General features: G+C 52.9%; 1 protein-coding gene across 1 annotated transcript; it reads right to left on the reverse strand.

Annotated features, from left to right (window-relative positions):
• Positions 1 to 4735: 4735 nt before the first annotated feature.
• On the reverse strand, positions 4736 to 24696 carry IGFBP5 (insulin like growth factor binding protein 5). The gene is made up of 4 exons (XM_075711323.1): positions 24366 to 24696; positions 5561 to 5787; positions 5265 to 5384; positions 4736 to 4867 (listed from the first exon to the last, which is right to left on the reverse strand). The coding sequence occupies exons 1-4, from the start codon at positions 24694 to 24696 to the stop codon at positions 4736 to 4738; spliced, it is 810 nt and encodes a 269-aa protein (XP_075567438.1).
• Between the last annotated feature and the right edge of the window lie 1275 nt (positions 24697 to 25971).

Genomic DNA, 25971 nt, shown 5'->3' on the forward strand with positions numbered 1-25971 from the left:
CCCACATAACCCAGCTGAATGCAGGTGCTGTGCCCCACTGCCACATCCATGCAAATAAATTGCTAAAAAGATAATGGGGCAGCTCTGCTTTAAAGATGCTCTAAACTCAGACTTGCAATTTTACCGCTGACTTAGCAGATTGCTCTGGTATCAAAAGCTCTCCTAAACCATTGCCACCACATTACCCCGCACCCTGTACCTCCCCCAGCACCCCTATGGAGCTGGCTGAGCCCCCCCCGGGGGCACAGTGTGGCCAGCCAGGGGATGCTCGGGGCTGGAGCAACTCGCTGACGGGCCCCGGCACACCGACGCTCCATGAGGGTCAGGCACAAGCTAACTGAATGCATAACTTTATTAAATAAATGCTTTGTCATGAGAAAAGACAAAGATCAAAGAGTAACATAAATTATAAGTTGAATAAATAGTATACAGCAATCTTCACTTTTTTAATAAAATGTGAGATTTTTTTTTTTTTTAAGTACAAAATGCTAAACAGAGCATTAAGCTCTTCTTCCATTGTCAGTTTTTCACAAACTGCTTTTTTTTTTCCCACCAGTAAGATTATGAGTATTTCTTGTTTACTGGAAAAAAAAACAACAAAAACAAAACAAAACAGAACAACAGAGCTACCGTATGTATGTAAAGCTATAAAAAGCTACCGTAAAATGTGTAGTGAGTATTGCTTAAAGATAAAAACCAGGCAGGAAACTCGGAATCTGGTGTGTTTTAACAACTGTGTTACAACGATGGGTAATGTGCGCGGTGACATCTGTCCCGGTGGCAGTGGCGGGGGGGCTGGTGGGACTGGGGAGGGGGGCACAGTAGGCAGGGCTCCTAGCCAGGGCCAGGACAGCGGTCTGGAAGCGAGGTGAACTGTCGGTCCTTAAATATACAATGCTCCGTTTGGGAAAAAAAAAACAACAACAACAACAACAAAAAAAACCCAACAACAAAAAGAAAGTTTTCATGGGGAAGGGGGAGAAATAGTGAAGGGGGGAGAGAGCGGAGAAATAGTGCAAAATGCTCTTGTACTAGTGGTTTTCGAAGTCCACTGCAGTACAGACAAGGGGTAGCCCAGCCGCTGAGCGCCGCTCCCCGGGGAGATGTGGTGGAAGGGCTGTCCTGACCCCTGCGCCATCCTTGTCCTCTCCTTCCCAGCCAGCATCCCGGGTACCGGCGTGGGCTCGGTGCAAATGCTGTGGCCGGAGACCCCTGAGCCTCACACCTCCCCCTGATGCATGAATCACCAGCATCTCCCCATGTGCCTTGCCCCCACCCTCTGCCCTCCCCAGCTCCCAAATCTGCCCCTTTTGGTTTTCTCAGCCCAAATGCAAAGGGGTGCTGCTGGGTGCTGAGAACAGGAGCACCTCATCACTGCCACCCCAGGGAGTGGCCAACCTCTCCTGAAGCCGCTCGCCCCCAGCCCAACCCCGGTCCTAAATACTAGTGCAGCCTGCAAACAGCCTCGTCCTGCCGGGGATCCTCCAGGGAGCGGGCAGCCAGGGGGTTGCTCGGTGCCCTGTCCCCAGAGCCAAGGTGGTTTAGGGGGAGGGGGGTAAGGGTTGTGCAACCCCCTCCTTGCATCCTCCTCCCCCCACGTTGGTGGGGACAGGACAGGCAGTGCCGTCCCAGCACTGGATGTGCAGCGGGGAGGGAGGCTATGTGGGATGGATTTTGGTGCTCCTGGGGCCATGGCTGAGACTCACTTTGTAGGGGGAGGTTGGGGAGGCACCCTGTGTCTCCCTCCCAGTGTCACCATGGTGGCCACATCATGAGACCACCACCGGGCCCCCAGCTGGATTGCATCCCCTGTGAGCTGACCCTCGCCATGCAAAAGCATCAGCCTTGAAAGACAAGGTCCACGGGGAGCTGCCGTCTCTCTGCCCGCTCCTATCCTGCCCTGGCAGCACGTCTCCTTTCTCTGCAGCCAAAGGCTTTCAAGTTTTGGGAAATCAAACAACAAAACAAACAAACAAACAAAAAAGCAAGAAAGAGGGAGAGAGAAGGAGGGAAGGGTCCTGGGGAAGGTGGTACTGGCCTATAACAGGAGGTTTTGCACAGGGATCGGCGAGCGGAGTTGATGGGAGACAGTGGCGACCTGTGGCCCTTGGGGTTGGCACAGGCTCCTCCTCCACCTGCCTTCTTTACCCCATTCTTCACCCCAACTTCACTGCACCATTAACCCCCCACTCTCATCAAACCGCCCCTGCTCCATCAGCCCTGCAGAGCCCGGAGGGGTCCCTCCCTTGGCCCCAGCACCCACCATGTTCCCCTCCAGCAACACAGGGGTCACCCCACTTGTGCAGGGTTTTTGGGGGGACAGATCTGCATTTGGTGGCACCCCCTTCTTTTTGGCAAGGGAAGATGCCTCACCCCCAACTCCAAACATGCCCCACTGGGTCTCTGTGGAAGTCCATCTGTGAAACTTGCCCCCAGCATAACTCTGGGAGAAATAACTGCAGGGTGTCCAGTCCTGCCCTTGATCAGGGCAAGTGTCCTGGTGAGGGGTCCACGGGGTGCTCGGGGGAGCAATGCCATGCCGTGGGAGGCTACCAGGGTGCCCAATATGTGATGGAGAGGAGCCTCCGCCGGAGCCCCTCGGTGTCGAAACCCCCTTGTCCCATCCCTGCTGGTGCTGCAGACCCCCTTTCCTCCCTGCCCAGCTCCGGCATGCTCAAAGGGGCTTCGGGGGTGCAGAAACCTTCGCCCTGAGGTCAGCCGTGTCCTTTGGGCAGTGCCGGCTGCCAGCTCCAGCCGCGGTGGTGGGATGTGGTCCCTGGTGGGTGCATGTTTTCCCACTGGGACCACAGCACCCAGACCCCACGGCTTGCTTTCCTTTCCTTCCTTCCCTTTGCTGCAGGTTCTCCTCTGAGCACCAACATCCTGGAGACCCTTGTCACGGGGAAATGAGAGGCAACAGTCCCAAAATCGAACGTAAAAATTAAAAACAACAAAAAGGTCGGGAAGGCAGCTGAGGGCTGGCCCAGCACACCTGAGTCAGTGGGTCTCCACAGCATGGTGGCTGCTGTCACTCAACAAGGAGCTGGATCCCAGGTTAAAGGCGAGGGCCTGTCGCAAGATGTTACTGCAGGGTGGCAGGAATCAGCCGTGGCAACGTGAGCAGTATCCTCAATGCAGAAGGATGGAGACCCGTGTTTTCCTACCCACGGGGAAGGCTATAAACCAGCCTTCACAAAAATCCAAGACAAAAAAAAGTGTAGGTTTGGGTTTTTTTTTCCCCTGGAGCAAACCACTTTTTTGGCTGTGAAAAAAAAAAAAAAAAATCTCCATACTTGTTCTTTGTGACAGCAAAGGGCAGTGAAGAGTTTTGGCCCCGATCCCTCTGTCCCCACATAGGGATGCTTCAGTCTGGACAGCGATGGAGTATCTTCGGGGCCCTCGGCGTTGGCAGGGCCCTGATCCCGCAGGCACCGATGCTCCTCCGTAACTCTGCTCCCGTGCTTAGTCCAGCAAGTTATTATTATTTTTTGGGAGGGGGTAGCATCTCTCCCCCTGCTTACAGTTAAGCCCTCCAGATTGCAGGTTTCAAGGTGAAGTTTTGCAAGGAGGAAAAGCCACGTCCGTGCACACACACGCTCACACACACGCACACGCACGCAGGCGACAAACGCTTCCACACCTGGATGGACAACGGTCAGAGTCCCGCTTGTCCAAAAAAGATTTCTGACATCCCATTTGAGAGGAACAGGATGGAGAAGGATATCTTTCCTTTTTGGATGATTTCTTTTTGAAGTCCACGAATATTTTTTTGGGGGGGGGAGGTATTCATGCCATTGCAGGAGCTGTGTTTCCCTCCCGGCTCATCTCCAGACACGAAGCCAGCAGTCCCACTCCTCCTCCCGACGTGTCGAAATCTGCCTGGATCCGGGGTGGTCGTTTGAGACTGAAGTCAAATGAAATCGACTTGAGTGAGTCCCAGCGATGTGGGGAGGAGACTCCGGAGGACCGCAGCGAGGAGAGGGGACGCTGGTGGCCGCAAGGTTTTCTCTCAAGACCCTTTAGAAAATGACTGTCTAACCCAGGAAAAAAAAAAAAAAAAAATTAACCCGCCTGAAACCTGTACTGGAAAATCACCAGCTCGGAGAGCTTCCTACATCAGGGTGGCCTCTGCTTGCGGCAGGGGGGTGCGGGTGGCATTGGGAAGAGGCACAGACCGGCGGAACGGCCGCAGCTGATTTGTCTCTGGCTCTGTCCTTTCCTTGCTGAGTCCTTGTTGTCAAGAGGCTGCTGTAGATTCCGAGTCCTCAGTTTCTTCAGGGTTTGTTTTTCTCTTCTCTTTTCTTTTTTCTTTTCTTTTCTTTTCTTTTCTTTTCTTTTCTTTTCTTTTCTTTTCTTTTCTTTTCTTTTCTTTTCTTTTCTTTTCTTTTCTTTTCTTTTCTTTTCTTTTCTTTTTTCTTTTCTTTTCTTTTTCTTTTCCTTTTCTTTTCTTTTCCTTTTCTTTTCTCTTTTTTCTCTCTTTTCTTTTTTCTTCTTTTTTCTTTTCCTTTTATCTTTTCTCCTTTCTTTTCTCTCTTTTTGTGTTTCCTTTCCTTACTTCTTTCTTTCCCTTTCTCTTTTTTTCCTTTTCCTTCCTTTCTCTTTTTTCTTTTCCTTTCTTTTTTTCTTCTTACATGAGATGAAAGGAATCGGAGTCCCGGGGTGCGGGGAGGTGCAGAGGGGAGGGTGGAAGGGAGCTTGGGTAGGTAGTGATGGGGTGGAGGGAGGGGATGCGACTTCACTCCACGTTGCTGCTGTCGAACGCATGGCACTGCAGGTCTCCGCTCAGGTAGTCAGTCCCCGGCAGCTTCATGCCGTATTTGTCCACGCACCAACACAACCCACGCTTCCGGCCTCGGGAGGGCTTGCACTGGGGAGACACCCAAGGGCAGAGATCAAGAGCTGGCTGCCAGATGCTGCATGGCTCCCTCCCACTGGGGATCAGGATCAGCCCTGCGCTTTGCCCCTTTCACCCCAGCGATGCAATCCCCTGGGTAGGACCTAGCTCCTGCTCTCTGCTTGCAGCACATCTCCATCCCTGCTGCTACCCCAACCTGGGGCTCTCTGACTTTTCCTCCTCCCACATCAGCTCCTTCAGGATGCTCACCTCAGGCCGGACGGCACTCAGAGCCATCAGCAAGGCCACCCACCACCTGGAGATGCTCACAGCAACCTCCCCATCCGCCTAGCCGAGGAAAATCCTCCATCCTTTCCATCCAGCAGACCCTCCCTGGTGGGAAGCATCCCTCCGTGGGGCTCTTTCTTACCTGCTTCCTCTTGTAGAAGCCTTTTCGGTCACAGTTGGGGAGGTGGACGGCACGGGGGACCATCCGCTGGCTGCTCTTGAGCTCCTGCAGGGATGCCTCCATGTGCCTGCGGCAGGGGCCCTGCGAGCAGGGAGAAGATGGAACGTGAGAAGGGGAGCACCCTGCAGCAAGCCTCCAGCTGCAAATGCTCCCAGGTCCCCTGTCCCCTCCACCAGCACCCGCTCCCCAGGGGGGCAAAGCCCTCCCGCAGCCCCCTGCCCATGAGAGCCCCGCAGAGGGAAGGTGAAGGCACCCACCAGCTCAAACTCTTGCCGGAGCTCAGGGATGACGACCCGGGGGTGCGCCGTGTTCTCCGCCATGCCCACAAACTTGGCCAGGGTCAGCTTCTTCCGGCGGTCCTTCTTCAGGGCCTCAGCCTTGAGCTCGGAGAGGCGCCCGTGCTTGGGTCGGTAGGCCTTGGGTGGGTAGGTCTCCTCTGTCATTTCCGACGTGGTCGGCTCCTCATGCTCTCGGGACTCCCGTTCTGGAAGGGAAGGGGTACCAAACCATTAGGTCTCCACAAGCTGACTGGGTCTTGCTTTTGCACAGAGAGCCGCCTGTCTAACCCCAGAGGCCATCTTTGCACCAGGCAGGATGGGAATAAATGACCAAAGAAATCCCCTTTCCCAGCTGCTGCCTACAGCCCTGGCTTTATCCCATTGTGTGAGACTTAGCATGGCTTTTGTGTGACCCCTGAGCTCGGGACAGGAAGGTGTCTGAAGGCATAGAAGAGCTGGGGGTCAGGATGGACCCCTACATACAAGGCCACCATCATTTGCAGTGTCAGTGGAGAAGGACTGGTGGAAGGGTTATCCCAAACTCAGAAAGGACCAGATGACATGCAAAATGTGGCAGAGAATCCCTTCCTTAGCCATGGCGAGAGGATTAAGTGACAAATTCACACCCCATCCTGCCTTGCAGATGCAAGAGCAAAAGCCAGGGATGCTCAAAGATGAGACAACTCCAAAGTCAAGGTCAATCCCATAGGAAAGCCACCATGTGATTGGGCCGACACTTCCGCAGTGATGCCAAAGACACGGCTGACAAGTGCTGGGATCTCCAGGGTCCTCAGTCTGCAGCCCCACACTCATGGGACCGAACCAGCCCCTGTCCGCTGGCACCCACTGAGCAGCCGGCAAAGCCCAGGGTAACGCTGCCGAGTGGTGCTGCCTGACCGTAGCTGCCACCAATAGTACCGACGGCAAGGGAGGGGTGCATTTAGGCTCTGCCCATGGCAGTCACCTTCCTATACACCCCCCCGGATCGCCCCAGCGTGACCTGTGCCGGCAGGATGCAGTCAGGAGCCGTTCACAGTTATATATAGGAGAGAGCTGGTGACAGGCTAAACTTAGATGACTTGTGACATTTAGTACAGCCACCGGAGTGAAAAGGGTTATTTCTGGACTAAATTTGAATAGAGTTTAGGGCTCCTGAGGCTCCTGGTCTCCCAGTCCCTGGTTCCCAGCAGCCCTGCACTGATGCCAGGTTTGCGCTGGGGCCAGCAGGCAGGCACAGGGGAACCCACCGCGGCGGGAGGAAAAGCATCAGAGCGGCCGAAATCCCTCCCTGCACGGTGTTTCCTGCTACTTCAATGCCAGTGAACCTGACTCATCCCCTCCTGCAACCCGATGGTGAAGACAGCAGAGCACCGATTTTGCGCCTCCTTGCAACATCACTGCTGGGACAAAAGAAAAAGACTTAGGGTGAAAATAAAAGCGGATAATGCCCCCCCACACAACAAGGCAAACAGGAGTCTCCTTGCAGACTGGCTGCTCCCTGGAGCCCAGATGCACCCCCTGAGGTGGGGAGGATGGCTCTGTCCCACCGGGCTGCCCAGGGGTGCCCGGGGGATGCCCGGCGAGGGGGGACAGCCACGCTGCTCAGCGGCAGATGGCAGCACCGGCCTGTCACGCACCCCAGCAGGGTGGCCTGGGAGGAGGCTGAGGGGACCGGCTGCTCGCTGCACCCCCAAGCCTGCCACAGCTGCCAGTCTCCCCTCCCTCCTTGCCAAGGCAGACCTGCCCTCTCCCAGTAAAACTGGAAAGTTTTCCACGGCCACTTATTTATTAAAGCAGCCTTTTTTTTTTTTTTCCCTCTTTCCATAAGAACGGAGCTGGGTCAGCATCCCAGACTCAGCACCCTCCCAACTGCCCACAGCAATGTAAATAACCCTGTGCACCATCCCCGGGACTCGTGTGTATCCCCAGGATGGGATTCTCTTGCTGTTTTGCCCCATGATGCTGATATGTTTGGGGTTTTTTTCTTGCTGCAGGACTCAAAGGCCCCCACAGTTTCAGGCTCCTCTATTATAAGGGGATGACAGACAAGGGATAGGGAAGAAATTGATTAAATCAGGAATGATCTCGTCCCCCAGGAAATGACACTGTGCAAGGTGCAGTAAAAGAGCATCTTTTGCCACAAAGATGTTGTGGCAATCTGAGGTCCAAAAGGAGACTGGAGACATCCGCAGTGGCTAAGCCCTTCGACGGCAATGAAACACGCTGTGATCTGTCCCAGGAATCCCCTCAGGCAGCGACTGCCAGGACCGGACACGGCAGAGCCAGGGCATCTCCCTGGGCTGCCCTACCGTAAATAAAGGGAGGGGAGGATTCACATTGGTGCCGGCAATCCTACAGTAACACAAGAGGGGCACAGCTCATTACCTCTGCAATAACAAATATGAGAGGCACAGCTACCTGGGCAAACCTAAAATAACAAACAAATGGCACAAGGCAGTAAGGATTCAGTCAGAAAAACAGCACGGGGTGTCCAGTCCCCAGGACTCACAGTGCAATGGGTGTTTGCAGCAGCTCAGCCTGCTCATACAGTCAGCAGCTTCAGCCTCTGTAAACACCTTATTTCTCTGCTTCCTGCAAGCTGCCAGCCAGCCAGAGTGGGCTGAGAGCTCGGGACTAATGTGGAGCCCTTTTGGCAAGGGGAGATGGGAGCCATAGGAGCCCGGTGCTCTGCAGAGGGAGCAGAGGGCTGGCGTGCACTGAAAGATGCCCAGCTCCCAGCCTGAGTCCAGGTCTAAAAAAGCACCTGGAAATGACCCCCTTCACCCTCCCCAGCATGCACAGGTCTCTGCTGAAGTAGCAATACGACAAGGGATGGCTGTCGTGGGACTCCTCCGTCTACCGCTCAGCAGTGATGTCTAGTTTGGGTCTTCATTTCCCAGTGAGAGCCCCACGGATGCCTTGGAGGGATCCTTTCCCTCCACCCTCTGATGTTTTTTATAGCCTAATTTCCTTCAGCAACAAGGCTGAAGCTGTCCCTGCTCACACACTCAACTATCTGTTCCCTAATTTGATACTAACAAGACAATTTTGACAAACTGAAGGGCAGAGATCTCTGACACACAAACTCCTGACAAGCTCTAGGCAGCTGGTGAGGAACCTTCCCGGTGCCAACACAAGAGGGAAAGGCGGATCCAGGGCAGGCAGCACCCACACAGTCCCCCTGCTTCGCCTCCTGGCTGGCTCATCCACATCAACCGGCAGGTGCCCGCCGCAGCTGGGCCCAGACACCCATGTCAGCATCTCCAGAGCCCCTGCACCCGCCTGCCCATCCTCACCCACCAGCTCATTCATTAACCTCCATCTGCCACCCGGGGGCTGGCTCGTGGCAGGCAGCGCTGGCACTGCTGCACCTCTACTCCCGAGGAGACGCCGGCAGGAGCAACGCCCAATTTCCCTGAATGAGCCCTAATTGTGCCTGTCTGAGACGCAGGAAGGAGGCTGGAGTTCCTCCTCCCTCGCTGTCAGGATCTGGTCCGCTGCACAGCCCCTTCCCGCCTACTCCCATCCGCCTTGCCAACCTAGCGATTGGGTTTCAGGCGGCAGCTGTTTGCAGAGGCAAAGCATGCTACATCTCTGTGTTTCAGCTATAGGCACAAGGCATAGGCAGGAAGGTCCTACTCACCCTGTCCCCAGCCAGGGGACAGTGGGAAGCAGGAGGTGGGTGGCTTTCACATCTCCATCGCTTCTCTCCACTCCTCAGAAGGAGGTGACCTCTCAGTGGAGTTCTCAGGTTTGCTGGCCACAAAGAAGAATGACATTGCTGGCCAAGCCGAGGATGCCTGGCTAGCCTGGAGGTAAGACCTGGGCTATAGCCACCTCAAGAGGATGTTGACCCTACAGCCAAGGCAGGAGACTGAACTCAACTCAGAGCCACCCCATGGCTCCATGTCTGGTCTGATGCTGTGGTGCCATGCCCATGGAGGACCCCTGGGCAAGCATCTGGAGATGCTCATGGCGCAAATCAGGCCAGAAGGACTGTGGTGTTGATGATAATTCATGCAGGCTCCCACAAGCCCTGGGAAGCAGAAAATATCCATAGCAGAGCATGGCCTGTCCTCTGCCCTGGGGCTGAGGGCTTAGTGCCCTCTCCCCACTCCAGGCTGGCTAGAGGGAGCTCTGTCGGAAGATCTATTTCCAACCCTTTCACCCTGCCCCTACAGAAGGGACACGGAGTAGCAAAATACCAGGCACAGTTTCTGGGAAGCTTCAAATTGCTCCTGTCTGACTGCCTGCTGTCCTTGACAGACATCACCCAGAGCAGCCCATGCACCTTCCTGCACCTGGGTCAAAACCCAGCCTGGGTGCTTCTGTGCTGCAGACATTTTGTTCACGTGTGAGGTCCTCACAGGGTGTGTGTGTGTGCACATGTGGGTGCGGGGCATGTGGGAACACCACCTCCCTGCTTGCTGACATTACAGAGAAGAGCAGGAAGCTTGTTCCAAATGGCTAGGAGGCTTGAATTTTTGTAATACATTTTCATTGGTTTCTGGCAGGAAGGTAGGAAAAGTATCTATTGACTGCTGCTGCTAATGATCCGTGCCTGTTACATCCACAGCCCACTGCTAGAGGACTTGCTGTCCCATTCAAACACCCAAAAAAAAGCCACATGCACCTAAGAAGGACAAGCATAATCATAGCACAACCTTGCTAAACAGCCCTCTTGATTAGTATCATGATTATTATTATTTACGGCATGAGTATTAGCATAATACACCACTTAGGAAGGTGTTTGAGAAGGACTTAACGGGGATCTCGGTTAAACCTCTAGCATAGGAATGACAGCAAATGTCACTGGTGGAGAACTTAAGAAGTTGCCCAGTCCCTCCTTTGCCCCTAAACTGGGACATCTCTTTTCAGAGGTACTCACTGCAAGATGGAAATTAAGGCTTCCGTTATCCAGGGCTGAAACATCACTGCTTAGAGAGCAGCAAGTGTCTCCCACTACATCGCGCAGTGCAACACTGCACAATGTCTCTGCTCTCCACTGGAGGAGGATTTACCCCCAGGATGAAGAGCCACCTCCCAGCATTCCCATGAAGGGAATATCCTCAGCTGCAGGACGTCACAAGTGACCCCTCATCCTGCTTTTCCAAGGGGCTCCTTGTGGTTTTGGGCCCTGGTGGCAGCTGTCTTTGGAGGATCCCAGTTTCTATCCCATCGCTGCTTACAACAATGGGGCATTTTCCAAACCTAGCTGGGTGATCTCTGACACCTTGGCTTTCTTTTTGGCAGGAGGTACCACATTTTGGCATCGGTCACCTAGGCAGCAGACACTGGCGACAGAGAAGGGAAAAAATCTATGGGAGAGGCTTGGGGAGAGAGGGAGGGATTTTTCTGCAGTTCCCATTGATCGGGACCCCGAAGCACTAATCAGAGCCAGATACAGACACTCCCTCTGAGCTTCACCCGTAACAACAGCTCCCCGGCACAAACAGCTGCAGAGTCCTATCTGCAGCGGCTCCGTTATCTGCCCAGCCCCACACCAGCTTCTTACGTCTTCCTGCTGGACTTTACACGCACACGCAGGCAGAGGCAATGATTGCTGAAATCAATGTTTGTCTTCTTCCCTGTACCTGCCGGAGAGACGGGATCCTCCCATTTCTCCTTCCTCCCCCGTCCTTTATGGCACTGGTTCTTGCTGGGCAACGCAAAGCAGCTTCCCTGGGCTCCCTGTGGCTGGGAGAGGAGGAACGCCCCTGAAAACAGCTTTTGCACTTGTAAATCACATTAGAAATGCACCTATTCTTCTTCAGATTGGGTCTTATACAGGAAGTCTGTGCTCAGGTCCCTGGCTGGTAAAAACCTCCATCATGCATGTCCCCCAGCTGCCCTCCCGACTCGTCCCTGCTCCATAGAAGGGACCTGCCTGACCCACCACTGAAACCTCCTGGGATGGGCAGGCAAGTTCCTCTCCAGGAAAATAAAAATCCCTCCCTCCTGATCAGCACACAGGGACAGCCACTGTGTTTGCATTCCCGAAATGCAGGCAGGGAAGGGATGATGCAAGCAGGGAAGGGATGATGCAGGCAGGGAAGGGATGATGCAGGCAGGGAAGGGATGCAGAGAGAGGAGGGTCATCTCATCTCGCACCCTTTGGCAGCTGGAGAGCACAACTGAGCACAAGCATTCCTGAGCTCCTCCGCGGCCACTGGGATCAGCCCAGACAGCAATGAGCTTTCACCGCCCTAACGAAGAACAGCTCGTTTATGTTCCTGTTGCAGGCACAACCCCCAGTATGGTGGTGAACGACCCCCAGCCCCTCATCACAGCCCTGAGGGGGTGGGCAGCAGAGCCGGCTCAGGCACGATGCCCAGGGCCAGGGTTACTGCTCCGGACCACCGCCCTGGTGAAGTCAGGCGGTGATCTCAGGCGGCCGCCCAGCCTGAGGCTGTCTGGCACCCACCAGAGGAGAAGCAGCCAGGGCCGGGATGCAGGCTCTGGCCGGTCCCTCCGCTAGCCCAGGGCGTTGGCTGCCAGAGAGCCAGCTGCAATGTGCCTTGGACTTTCGACGAACTTTTGTGCTTTGGTGGGGACTCGTCGGCAGGCCAGTACAGCCAGTCTGGTGGGGACTGGTGAGGGAGCACACTGAGGTGCTCGCAGGCGATGAGAGACTGGGAGGAGACGCCACGCACCAGGAATGACAGAAAAACAGCAGCCCTGCTTGGACTGCCACCCCACCTCCCCCAAGTCCCAGCAATGTGCATCAGGCATTTACGACAGATCTGTGTCAAATAACACCCGTCTGCTAACACAGAGGTGTTGGGGCTTTGCTGGATGGCTCAACTCCATTTCTAAGTCATTGCAGAGATGCTGCATCCTCCAAATTGTGACCAGCCCCATAATTTGGCCTGGGCGCCGGTTTTAGGGTGGAACGACCTATCTCTGGAGGCTCCACTCTCTCCTCCTGTGACTCCAATGGTCTCACTTAGGCTTCCAAAGGTCTGAAGTTAAGAAAGATAAATACCACCACCTCTTCAGTACTGGTCCCCTTGCAGCCTGTGGTGCAGCTCTCACGGGTGGCAGTGCCAAACTGTTTTACAGGCACAGAAGCAGTGGTAAGAAAACCCAGACACTTAGTTCCTTCACTGGGGATTAGGTATCTCAACGTGTGCTGAAGGCAGCAAATCACCTTTGTGACATGCAAAGGGTAGAAGGAAGTCTTTAGCCATCAAAGCATTGTGGAGCACTCACAAAAACGCCCACTCTGCCCAGTTCCCTACCAAAGACATATGATCAGAGTCCAAATAGTCCATGGCCAAAAGCCACACAAGATTTTGGATGAGAGCTCTGGGGTATCCCATTTACCTTAAATCCCTGTGACAGCATGGTGAAAGCTGCTGGGACTTCACTCTCTTGTCCCACAGAGACACATTTAAAGAGAAGCATATGGATCTGTGGGACCAAGCTCAGAGAAGAGATGGAAAAGCATCCAGAAGGCTGGAAAGACTCAACCGTAGGTTAAGATTTACCTCCATTTTATTAAGCCAAGGTCCAGTAGGATGCTTGGGAACAGCTCAGGAATACCTGAAAGAGCCTCGGAGAGTGGGGATGGATGGCAGAGGGATGTGCTATACCATAGCCTTTTTTTTTAAGTTGTTGTTTGGGCTTTGTTGAACTAGCCCGGAAGACCAACTCTTTCTCAGGAGATTTTTGTCTCCTCAGCAGAAACCTGTGGATGCAGATTCTGCTGCATCAGCCAGGGCTCACCTGCAGAGCGTGAATATCAGGTGCTTGGGCTGCCCCCAGGTTCACATAGGATTCATGGGAAAGGGAGATCATCATCCTGATGACCTCAGTGTCCTCATACAGAGCTGGATGGGGGAGAAATGCAGCTCAGCATGTGGGAAAGGAGCTCTCAAGGGAACCAGCTCATGTTTTGGTCTGTTCTGGAAACGCAGGGCCTATCTGCAGGAACGGATCTCTGGGTCAGCACCACTTCTCCGCAGTGCCAGCAAACGCTGCGGAGGTGGGAGAGGTATGGCTATGGGAACTTGAACCATAAGGAAGGATCTGCATTGCTGTGTGCCAAATGATACTTTCCTGAGCTGCCCTTCCTTGCTGCAGCCACAAAATAAAAATCCCTGTGAGCAACTCTCTAGAGCAAGGAGAAAAGCTACTTTAGAGATGAGGAGCTCCAAGATGTAAGCTCCTTCTCTACATGTTGCTAGCTGCTAGTTCAGCAGGCTCCAAGCAAGGGCTGGTTCTGACCTGGGATGTACAAGCAAGGACTAGGGCTCACTGTTGTCTTTGACCTGTCTCTCCAGAGAGCTCCTAAATCTGGCTATGATCAGTTCTCAACAGAAGCTTGGGAGCTAGCAATGCATATACAGGACACACCAAGTTCAGGTGAAGGTCTGGGCCTGTGGTGGACAGACAGTGTGGCCAGAGACTTGGGGTTCCCAGCAACAAACATTTTGGTGCAAGAGGGAACCCAAAATGTCTAACCAGTAAAAGAGCTGGGAAACCTTCCAGAGCTTCTCCCTCTGGTAAGATGGGGAACAAACATCCATCCATTACAATTAAATGATGCCAACGTGCACCATCTTGCAAAATTGCAGGCACTCTGTTTCTAGATAGCTGCTTGTATCAACCTGACATTTCCTGAACAAAGTTATCTTCCAGGCAACTGAGCTGGCAAGTGGAGGGGAAGGAAGTACTTCAGGATTAGATTTACATCAAGAAGCTCCTGTTGCTGATGCACTGATGATAGGAAGATAAAACATATTTCCTTCATATCATCTGGAGACTACAGATGTTCCCCATTCCATATGCTGAAACTACAGAAGAAGCTGAGAGCTGAATTTAAGAATGACCCAGAGAAATCTGAAGAAATCATCTTTCAATATCATAGTGACCAAGACATATTTCTCCTTCCTGGAAAGGATGAAAAATTAAGTCTTTCTTAGTCTTGCATCATTTCCAACAAAGCCACCCTAGCGGCAGATTCCATCAGGTGTAATAACGGCAGCAAAAATCCCACCAGGCTGCCAAGGAACTAAGAGCAGAAAAGAGCAAAGAAGGAAAACTCAGGGAAGAAGACTGCATGACAGTCTCTGCCTAACTGACAGTAAAGGTCAGGAAAAACTAAAGTAGTTCCTGACAAGCATCGTCTAATTGTTTACCAGCAGGTTCTCCATGGCAAAAAGACAGGAAAACTCTTCCTAGAAAGCAAACATATTTTCAGGTCTTCTGAATGAAAACAAAAGGGTGTGAACTGCTCGTCTGGCCACCAGGTAAGGGATCACCTGAAAAAAATCTCACTATGTCTTTAGGAATGAAGGAGGTATGATGGGTTGGAAAAGCCTAACAGGTAGCTCAACAGCAGTGGGCGAAGCGTCACTAGGGAGGAAGAGTAGGTAGCTTTGCCCCCTTGGACTATGTGGGGCCTGTCTCCAAAACTCATCTGAAGGCGGGTGTCAATATACACGAGATATCAAGAAACTTGGACTTGAAAGCAGGTTGCTGCCAGGATGCTGATACTATTTTGATCACTGAAACCCAAACACGACAAATCACAGTAGAGACGGGTGCTAAGAAGGCCTCAGAAAGAGAACCATAACCAGGAAGGGTATTGCTGGCGGCCATCAAAAGCTGGGATATCACTGTGGATATTGTAGCATTTTACCCTGAGAACAATGTGCAACTAAGAGGAAACCTCTGTATTGAAGGAGATGATCCCAAGAAGAGGATGTCCTACTGGAGATGTAGCCACTACAGTTTATGCTAAGCTCTCTGGCCTGCTTATGGATGAAGGTGGGTTTTGCCTTTTAGTCAGGGTTTTGAATCTGATTTAGTTTCATACCGAGCAGAAGCTTTTAACAACTGGCCTACTGGAACTGAATCTGGGAGAAGCTGCTCCCACTGGAGGCTGGTGGTCTCCATCACAAGATCCGTCCTCATGTTATTGAGGGTCTCTGTCAGCTTCAACAGCAGCCAGTAACTGGATGGGCGAAGAAAGCCAAACCCTTTGCCTGTCCCAGAGAGAGGTGAAGGCACATCAGGTAAAGTGTGGAGATGCACCTGTGTCAGGTGCTGGATGAGAACTGGTCCAACACCACAGTATTTCAGGCATGCAGCTGTGATTGCAACCTCCAGCCTAGCCTGGATTAATTTCTAGGCCTTCAGCATGACTTTCACAACGCTGCCTTAAATCAGATGGAAAAGATCTGTGAGATCATCCATTGCTCATTTCTGTGTCAGCACCAGATGACACATCGTCACATGTACCGTCCGACCTAACTTTTATGAGCTCCAAGTGATGAGATTGCCAGCTCTGCCCTCAGGACTCCCTTCTAATTTCTTAATGGCTCCTTCTCTCAGAAAGCCTTCGCCTGGAGTAGGCCTGGCCATTATTTAATCCGTCAGTCCACCTAAGTAGTACCACAAAAAAGTACTAGAAGTTTGATGTTCACACTCTGACAATATTGATAAGCAGAAACTTGCTGAAGCTTGATCCTAATGGATGACTCTTGCCTCTCTTAGCCATTTGCCTCCCTGCACTGTACCATTGCATACACTAACCAATTCCCTTTGGTCCAACACAATGCAAAGATGCTTTTCAATGTTAAAAAAATATCACAGGTCCCTTGATGGAGCAAAGGGTGCAGACCTCCATTTTGGGGTCTGAAACTCCAAGACAGACAACTGGTCACCGTTTGCCACAGGCCCAGAACCTTTCTGGAATGATAAAATCCCTGTTGCACTTCGTTGTTTTTCCTGCAACCTCAAGCCGCGTCTGCTATTACAAAACCAAATAACTGAACACTGAAATGGTTATGAAATGATACGGTAAAATTTCACCCATTTCTGCTGTTTCTTCAGGAAAGCAAGAGTCACAAGTGAAAGCAAAGTGACTGTATGTCACTTCGTGTTTAGACATTATTAAGATGTATTAAGACATACATGTGGCTGTGACAGCACCGTAATTGACTGCTGGACAGGTATAAGACATGCAGTCCCTCCCTAATAAAACTTCTTTTCTTTTCCAGCATCCCCTTTAAATTAAAAAGTGAAAGCCAGGTTCCATAGTTGTTCACTGGCTTATTTAATTCCTAGATTTTAATCGTTAGTCCAATGCATAACATCTGACTTCTTAACCATGAATAATAAATGGGTCTGTTGATTTAATTGTCTTCCGAGGATGAATCCCATCTGAGTTTGGAAACAGAAAATATTTCTACTGGTTTTCTACAAAAAAGAATTATGACTATTGGCCAACTTTGCCCCTGAAGTTACCTTTAAGATACATTCCCTCTCTTGTTTAGCTAGGGGATCATTTCCTTAAGAGTATCCATCAGGATTACCTTCTTGCCCTTAAATAGCAACCAGACCAGTTATCTCCATCAACATAACAATCACCTCCATCAGTGAGCCAGCTGTGTCCATCCAACAAGCAAACAAACCAAACTGCAATAACAGCCCTCAAGGCAAGCAGCTGCTAAGAGCTTTCCAATCCTACTGAAGCCAACAGCATCTTCAGCTTTGGCCTCACAGTGCTTCGAGGACCGAGGTAGCTGGCTCCCATGAAGGGGCTTAGGTGCCTGAAAGCCTATGATGCTCTGGGCCTAGCGAAAAGGTGCTCAGCATCCTGCAGGATCAAGCCCTGCCAGGCTAATATGGAATGATGTGCCAATTTGCTGTGGGGGGTATTGACACCCCATTTCCACATTCTGTGTGAAAGAGGCAGTACCAAAAGGGTGGAGGCACAAGGGAAAATTATGGGAATATCAGAGGGGTCTGGAGAATGAGAGCAATCGTGAGAGCAAGGCTTTATGCAAACACACACAAGAAGTGCCCGCTGACTCCACAGGCATAAATTTAAGATGCCTCCTCAAGGTTTAGCCTGTTGACCAGAGTCTCTCTGCAGCCAGGGAGGCTTGGACCTTCCTGCAGGCATAGCTTAAGGCAGGTCTCCCAGCCAGAAGCTGTTGGTTAAAAGACATGGGCTGATGGGCAGTTAGTGCACTTGTCCTGGAAACATCATAAACAGACAGGAGATCTACCAAAACATGCTGAGCAATTGCTTCCTTGAGAGCAAATTTGCCCACATCAAACTACTGAGATTCCCAAATTTCTGCAAACACATTACGCTGGCTTCCACTGGGATTAACTGTGAGCCATGGATTGACATAAACACTAAGGGGTCCCCTCAGATCACTAGTGTCAAAGAGCCACCTCAAAAACAACATCTTGCTGAGAGTTGCCTTGGCCACACAGCTGAAGGAAAAGAGAGTGTCTCGTGGGGGTTGAGGGGCGAGAGGATGAGGAATTTCACTCCTTCACCAGATGCAACGTGATCCTTCCCAGATGGGCAGAGGCATCAAGCATGACCCGTGCCCAGTGATTTCAAATGGGCAGCCCCTGGGTCTGGGAGTGCTGGCACAGCTGCCACCCCACTCTGTGACCCACAGGCAGCCCTGAACATCGCCCCAGGGACACCCAGCATGGAGGCCCTCACTAAATGGGCCTGGGGGGGTCCAGGTCTTAGAGGATCACAGCACTTGGGACGGGGTTCCCTCTCCTCCTTGCCAGTAGAGCCTTCTTGTGCTTTTGGCTACACCTTTCCTGAGGATAAACAGATAATATCTATCTTTTTACCTGTAAAAAATCCCTTTACAAATGACTAGGTGGTTATTATGCTGGCTGCCAGTGAGTTCACCCAGGCCAAACTCTTTAGATCATCTTTGACCTCTGCATGCACCATGTCTTCAAGTCCTGCTGCTTCTTCCTCCTCAATGCTGGAGGTTGTTTCTCCTGCCCTCGTCTTGCCACATTTCAGCAGATTTGCTATCTTTTCCCAATTCAGTTTTTCTTTCCCACTTTCCCAAAAGCCAGTTGTTGCTGCCTGGGCAAAGAGAAGTTTGCAGGGTCCCAGGGCACTCAGTGCCCCTGGTGCCGTCTCCTCTACTGATGCCACCAGGCACCAGTGCGCCCAACACGTGTCCTCCGGCCCTGGCATGCAGCAGGAGGATTGGCTGCCCTCTGCAAGACACAACCTATCTGCACCTTCACTGGGATATCTCTCAGGGTATTTAACTAATATAGACTCAGTCCATCCAGAAAATACAACCCACCTCCAAACATGGCAGGTGAGTTCAGATCCACATAGCTGGCTGGGAGGAATATCTTGCCTCTATCTCCTTCCTTGCCTCCCCTTGTTTCATATGCTCACCTGCTGCACTTCATTTCTCAGCCCTCAGTGGGAGGACAGAGTAGGCCTGTCTGTATGCCAATATCTGATCTTGATGGCAAAATACCGAAGTGCCAGTCATAAGTGGAACCACCGCACCTAAGACAGGTTTGTGTGTGCTGCCTGGAAACCATTCTGCCCCCGGAGACAAAAATGCTCCCTGTGTGCTTGCACACATTAAATGTTTGTGCAGGCGTGCGCGGGCGTGTGAACACGGGTACATGTGTGCGTATGCTCACATGCATATCTTCCTCGTGCACATTAATCCTGCTGCTCTGCAGCCCGCATCGAGGGGCAGGTGTGTTCCAGCGAAATTCTGCTTTCATTTATGTCTGACCTTGAATTTGCACTACTAAGTGCTTGGTAAAAAAATAGGCAGGATTTGCTGTGCCATGGGCCCTTTTATCTCCGCTGTGTCTTAGCACAGGTGAAACGAGCTGCAATTGTTCTTAGTGGCTCGCCCCACTGAGCAGAGGAGGATGAGCCCCGGAGGGGCTGAGGTTTCTGCCCCCCTTCCCAGACTGCTCCCAGGCTTTCCAGTTTGGGTGAAGAGCTCTGGGAACCGCCACCACTATAACAGATCCCACAGCTGCTCCTACATCTGTGACGCCTTTCGATCCAGCATGGGTAAAACTTCCAGCGGACGTTAGGAGGAAGCAGAGCACCGTGCTCCGTGCAAGGCAGCGCCCGCTCGCTGCTTCTCCTCCTCTCCTTCCTCCCCAGCTGCCCTGATGCACACGTGCCAAACTACGCGACCAAATGAAACCAGGGGCTGTCCCGCAGCTGGCACAAAACGTACCCGAGCTCTCCTACCCCTCTCTTCTCAGCCTGACGAGACACCTCACGCCTCAGTCATGCAAACGCTTCCAGTCGCACACAACTGTGCTCAACACCGCTGACGTGCCAAAGGCGCAACGGTCATCTAGGCACAGGATGCTGGTTCTTAAATATTGACACGAGGAGGCACACAGCCTTCCTCCAGCATCCCTCAGGTTTGCAGAGGCTCCCATTTAAGGCCAGCCCCTGTTCTGCGCTGCAGCGGTACAGGCTCTGGAGCGGGTCCAGGCTGACAGCGCTGCGCGGGAGCTCGGGACCAGCTCTATCTCTCATGCACGCACTCACGCACGCACAGAGCCACGTCTTTTCTCTGGTGAACTTTGCTGGCACCCAGCAGGAATTTCATTTGTATCAACTACTTAATATTCTCGCTCCTTCCTTAGAAACCAGGCTGCCAAAAAATCTTTCCAGCCAAGGCCCCTCCTTTCCTGTTTGAACCACCCCATCCCTCCCTCCCCCGTACACACACACCGCAGAAACCCGGCTCTCTTGCTGGCACCTGATGGATTTCACCCTCTTTTTTTTTTTTTTTTTTTTAATATATTGTTATTGTTGTTGAAACTTCAGATCAAAAGAAAAATGGAGATTTTCCTGTTTCGGATCCGAGGCTTTGCAGGCCTGTTGCTACTAGCTTTCGCCTTGACAGCTCGGGGGCTGCTTCGCACAAAGGACCTGCCGCTCAGCACCAGCCGGGTCCCTCCCCGAGCGACACATGTTCCCTCCCCAAGCGCCCCGCTCCCACGACCCCTGCCCTAACCCTCACCCTTGCCCTGGACCTCGGCGCGGGGCTGCCCACCTGCCCTGAACGTCCTCATCGCTCGCCCCTGAAGCCCCTCCATCCCCAAATGGGAAGGAGAAATGGGGTGGGGGAAATATGCTGGGGAGGGATAAAAGACTGCACCGAACATGAGCCGCAGGAAACTTGGGCTCGGCAGCTCTCCACCTCTGCCTACTTCCAGCTGACACAGCAAAGACGATTTTCTTAGGGCTAATTCTCCACACCCCCCCGCCCTTTCCCCTCCTGGTTATCGTTGGCTCACGGTTTCATGAGGAAACTTGCCAAGTCTTGCTCGCTTTCTAGAAAGAGAGCAGGAACGAGAGAGGAGAAGGAAATATTTGACAACCTTTGTTTTTCCACGAGCCTTTTTAGGGCAGCAGGCTCCAATCTGTGCCCTCCACTCCCCAGCGCTTGGCCTGACCTTGCTGTCTCAGCAGGAGGAAGTCTGGCGGGAGCACGGGGGAGAAAAATGGAAAGACGTGGTGTATTTCAAAGGAAACCTAAACAAAACAGAGAAAACCCAGAATCCTGCAGCCTGTGCCATAAATGAAGCTCATTCATGTTTTTTTACCAGGAACAGTCAATTACAGCCGTGTTGTTTGGCTTTCGGTAAAGGACAGTGTCTGACTGTTGTGCCAGGAAGGACTACAGGGACCGTCCTGTCAGTACCTACACATCTGTCTACTTAAAACGAGCCTTACCAAAGCTCTTTAATCCCACACTTGCTTTCATTTCCGACCTCTCAGCAAACCAGCAGCACATCCTGCCCCGCAGCTCCGGCATTTCTCAGTACCGCTGTGCCCAGCTTACAGATGAGGAAACTGAGGCACAGTAGCCGGGAGCGTCTTGTCCCCAGGCAAGACGTCGGGTCTAGAGGAAAGCCAAGCCTGGCCTCCCAGGCTTAGGCTCTTGCAATACTGCTTGTTGCTTCTCCACCTCGACTAAAAGGAGGAAAGCCTCTGCGATTTTAAACTCGGCCAGTGCAAGAGCAGAAATAGATAGAAATGCAGTTTGATCTAGTCCTCGCTGCTGTCACATAGTTTATTTTGCAGAATGCTGATTCTTTCTCAGCGGGCCGCAGCTCAGGGCCAATTTTGGTCATTGATAGATCGGAGGGCCAGGCCAGCTTCCCCAGAGCATGGTCCCTGCACTGCTGGCCAAACTGGCAGAGGCCAGAAAGTTCAAGTCAAACTTCATTTCTTTCCTTGCCCTGTTGCTTAGAAACACGCCTATGAAAATATACTTTGTTCTCACATGCTACCAGTCGAATGCCAAGAGAGTTTTTTCCCTCTCCCGTCCTCAGGAATTCCTGATTTATTTTTTATTTCTTTTTTGCAATCGCGCAAATCTCAAGAGGAGCCTGCCAGTCTCCCGTGGCTTCCTGCAGCAGCCTTTCCGATCCAGGCTCATCTCCCGGCTGCGAACAAAACCCATCGAAAAGAGGCCCCTGCGGCGCTCGGGGAGTCCAAACTGGAAGTGCAGGTAGTGCCAGGGGGTTGGTTTTGCAACAAACCTGCAACCTCTTTCCTGTCCCTCTCCTTGTTCATTCAACGGGTGCTCCCCATCCCAAGAAAACCAAAAGCAGCGATGTTACGAGGGGACCGGCCGAAGTTTTCATGCAAAGCACCTGCCAAAGGACCAATTTCCTTGGGAAGAGCGAGGCAGGTGGAACGAAAGGAGATTCACGCTGGGAGCCAAGTGCCAAAGCTTTTTCAGGTGTCTTCGGTCTGCACGGGGCACCCTCTCCCAGCCGCCGCTGCACAGCTTTGCCTTCCCGACCACGCCACCTGCCCCCAGCCACGCACGCACACGCGCAGAGTAAATAAACACCGGGGATGACGCGCTCCGGAATACTTCGCATAGCTCTGCTGCCAGCGGGTTATTGCCCGGCTTCCTGGGCTCCACGGCAGGAACACGGCTCCTGGCTTCACCCTCTGCTCCCTGTGCAGGTCCACCTCCCAGCCCTCACTCCTTCCAGCTCCCCTTCAGAAACCAAGCTCAGCTTTGCTGTTTCTGGCTGATTTTAAGGGATTTTGGACGTTTGTTGTCATTTGAGGGAAGGGGGAAGTTACACACACAGAATTTGGTTTTGCTCTGAAGGATGGAGCATAGCAACACAACCACTGCCTGCAAGCAGCAATGGGGAAAAATAATAAAACATCAAGATTTATTAGGTGCTAGAAAGGACAAATGGATTCCCATTGCGCGGGTATAAGCAGAAGCTTGCTAACAAGCAAAAATGACTTCTTCATGGACCAAAAAAAAGCGGGGGGCTTGCTTCTGGTTTTTTTTGCCAAGTGGTTCCCTGGTCCCCCGGACATGCAGACATCCTCCCTGCCTCCCCTTCACACCATGGCAGAAATACAGATGTATTTGGAAGAACATAGGGAAAGTGTCCTTGCACAAGCTACATGATCCAGAAATGGGAGTTTAATGCGTGCCAAAGTGAAGGAGCGCTTTCTTTCGTGCTTTTGTCACGTGCAAGGTGCAAACATTGAAGCTTGGCTTTGCACTGCTGCTACCATGCCAGCCTTCAGGCTTGCTTTTAACCTATTCTTTCCAATTATTAGCAACACTAGCATTATCTTTTGCTTTCACAGATTCCCTGTCCCTAATGCACCTGCACCTCCCTGGGCTAAAACCCACTGCCCAACAACGACATCCAGTAGCCGGCAGCTAGGAAGAGCAGGCTGCTGGAGAAAGCCGGAGGCTGAGCAACAAACCTGCGGGGGCCTGAGGACTTTGGGGATGGGGCAGATGGTTGCAGGGAGGTTCCCTGCCCTCCCCTGTATCTCAAGCTGCGGAGGCCAGCTCGGGCCCCAGAGCAAGGTGGAGGATATGGCCAGAGAAAGGGGTCAGGGAGAGGGTGAAGACAGGGATGTGGGAAAGGTATAAAGGATGCAACTGGGGAAGGGCTGGGATGTAGCTGGGACTAAGAGGGTGCATCTGGGAGGTGAGGGAAGAAAAGCTTTCCATTGGGGATGGGACAACCCAGCAGTGATGATGGAAGTGGGGGTGGGGGAGGCTGTGAGATGATGCAACAGGAGGTTCAACCAGGGCACGGATGGAAAGAAGGATGGGAAAAATGGGCGGGGGGGGGGGGGGGATGGAAGAACAGCTAGGGGGATGGAAGAGTACCCGCAAAGATGGGAAAGCATCTGGGGGGGATGAAGAGCAGCCAGAAAGATGGAAAAGCAACTGGGGGGAGGGGGATGGAAGAGCAGCCAGAAAGATGGAAAAGTAGCTGGAAAGGTGGAAAAGCAATAGGGGGATGGCAGGGCAGCCAGGGGAAGTGGTGGTGGTGGTGGAGAAGCAGTGGGAAAGCAACCAGGGGCTTGGAAAAGATGCCGGTGAAGGGGGCGGGGAGGGGAAGGAGTGGGGAAATAGCTGGAAAGATGGAAAAGCAGCCGGGGTGTATATGTGTGTGTGAGAGAAAAATCAGGCAGGAAGATGGAAAAGTAGCCAGAAAGATGGAAAAGCAGCTGGTGGTGGTGGAGGGGAATGGAAGAGCAGCCAGAAAGGCAGAAAAGCACAGGGCTGGGGAGGGGGGATGGAAGAGCAGCCGGGGAGGGGGGGGATGGAACAGCGGGCAGAAAGATGGAAAAGTAGCCGGGAAGGTGGAAAAGCAAGCAGGGGCATGGAAGAGCACCTGGGAAGATGGAAAAGCAGCCGGAAGGGTGGGAAAGCCGCCGGGGGGTGGGGGCGGGGGGGCAGGGAAGACCAGCCAGTGGGAGGGAGTAGAAAAGCAAGCGGAAAGATGGAAAGGGAGCCGGAAAGGCGGAAAAGCAAGCGGCGGGGCATGGAAGAGCACCCGGAAAGAGGGGAAGAGCAGCCGGGAGATGGTGGTGGGGTGGAAACAGCAGGCAGAAAGCTGGAAAAGGAGCCGGCAAGGCGGAAAAGCACCCGGGAAAGATGAGGCTGGGCGAAGCGGTTTTGGGGGGGGGGGGGGTGTCACTCACCGGCCTTGGCTTGCTCGCGGTAGCTCTTCTCGCTGAGGCACACGGCGGTGCCGTGGAGCAGGGCGTGCAGCGGCTTCTCCTCGCCCTGGCGCGGGAGGCAGCGGAGCCCGCGGGCGCAGCGCTCGGTGTAGACGCCGCAGGGCTGGCCGGCGGGCAGGGCGCAGGTGAGGCAGCAGCCGCAGCCCGGCTCCTTCACCAGCTCGCAGCCCAGCGGCGGCGGCGGGCAGAGCGACAGCGCTTTGCCGTCGCAGGGCTCGCACTGCACGAAGGAGCCCAGGCACCGCGACAGCCCCGGGCAGGCGCCCAGCAGCACCAGGAGCCGCAGCAGCATCGCGGCGGGGATGCTGCGGGACGGGGCGCGGGGGGCTGCCGCCGGCGCGGGGCGGGGGGCGGGCGGCGCTCGCTTTCCGCTTGCCCCTTCGGGGGCAAAAAAAAAAAAAATAAAAAAAAAATTAAAAAATTTCAAAAAGGAAAAGGGTCGGAGAGCGCAGCCCCTCTTGCAGGCGCCCCACTCTGGGGTTTATTCTCGGGGTGCGAGACCCTCCCGCTTTTCTTTCGGCGCTGGGAGGGGGGGGCGTCTAGGTTTGCTTTTTGTCTTTCTTTTTTTTTTTTTTTTTTTTCCTTTTTATCCTTCTTTCAGCTTTTTCTCGCCTGGAAAGGGGGGATTTTCACCGCGATCCGCGGGAGCGCAAAAAGAGAGGGGGAGGGAAGAAGGGGGGAAAGGGAGAAAAGCCTGCAGGGGTTGCACAGCCTACAGGTCGCAGGGGGAGGCGTGGGGGAGCAGAGGGGTTTGGGGAGGTGGGACGGCGATTTCACACACTCACGCACACGCACGCACACTCTTCCCAAAGGGCTGGGAGGAGGCAGGTTGGGAAGGGAGCAAAGTTCCTTGAAAACCAGTGTCCTGCTATTAATGCATCAAAGCAGTCAAGAGGGGAGAAAAAAAAAAACACGCAGGAGAAGGAAGAGGGGATGCAAAGCTCCCCTTCCCTCTCTCTTCTTCTGCAGGAGGAGAAAAAAGTCTCTCCCGTCGCAGCGAGCTGCTGGGAAGCTTGGTATGAAGCAAAGTTGTGTTTCGATCGGCTCTGTTCAACCCTCCCGCTTTCCTCTTCCAAGATTTGCAAAGGCAAAAAAGAAAAAAAAAAAAAGCGGAAAAAAAAAAGGCCAAAAAAAGGCAAAAAGAAAAAAAAAGTTTTCTGCAAAGTTGGAGTGTTTTGTTGCAAAGTCTGCAGAGGAGCGGTAAAAAGCAGGGGGAAGGGGGGAAAAAAAAGAAACTAGAGGGAAGAAAAAAAAATCCACTTTGTAGATCTCCCAACACTTTTCCCCTGGAGAAGTTTCTAAAGAGACTGAATACTGCAGAACAGGCTGTCTTTTAAATAGACTGCCTCTGGCTGCCTGCCAGCCCCTAGCTGCAATTTGAGATCCCAATGACACCTCAGCTTGACTAGGTGCCAGCAGCGAGGGCCCTATCAGTGCACACTCGAGCCGGTGGGGGTGGGGTGCACAGCTTCTGACTTCTGGGCTTCAAACCCCGGGCAGTGATCAAGGATAATATTATGAGGAGAGACAAGGGGAGGAGGAGGGGGGAGGGGAAGCCGGGGATGGG

This window comes from Pelecanus crispus, chromosome 5, assembly GCF_030463565.1.
Source record: "Pelecanus crispus isolate bPelCri1 chromosome 5, bPelCri1.pri, whole genome shotgun sequence".
Classification (NCBI taxonomy): Eukaryota; Metazoa; Chordata; class Aves; order Pelecaniformes; family Pelecanidae; genus Pelecanus; species Pelecanus crispus.

Excerpts from the sequence above, each read along its gene's own strand:
- IGFBP5 (XM_075711323.1), bottom strand. The coding sequence starts at position 24,696 with ATGCTGCTGCGGCTCCTGGTGCTGCTGGGCGCCTGCCCGGGGCTGTCG. Across the intron at positions 5,788-24,365 it reads CCGCGAGCAAGCCAAGGCCG|AACGGGAGTCCCGAGAGCAT; the intron begins GTGAGTGACACC and ends CTTCCCTTCCAG. Across the intron at positions 4,868-5,264 it reads GCTTCTACAAGAGGAAGCAG|TGCAAGCCCTCCCGAGGCCG; the intron begins GTAAGAAAGAGC and ends GTGTCTCCCCAG.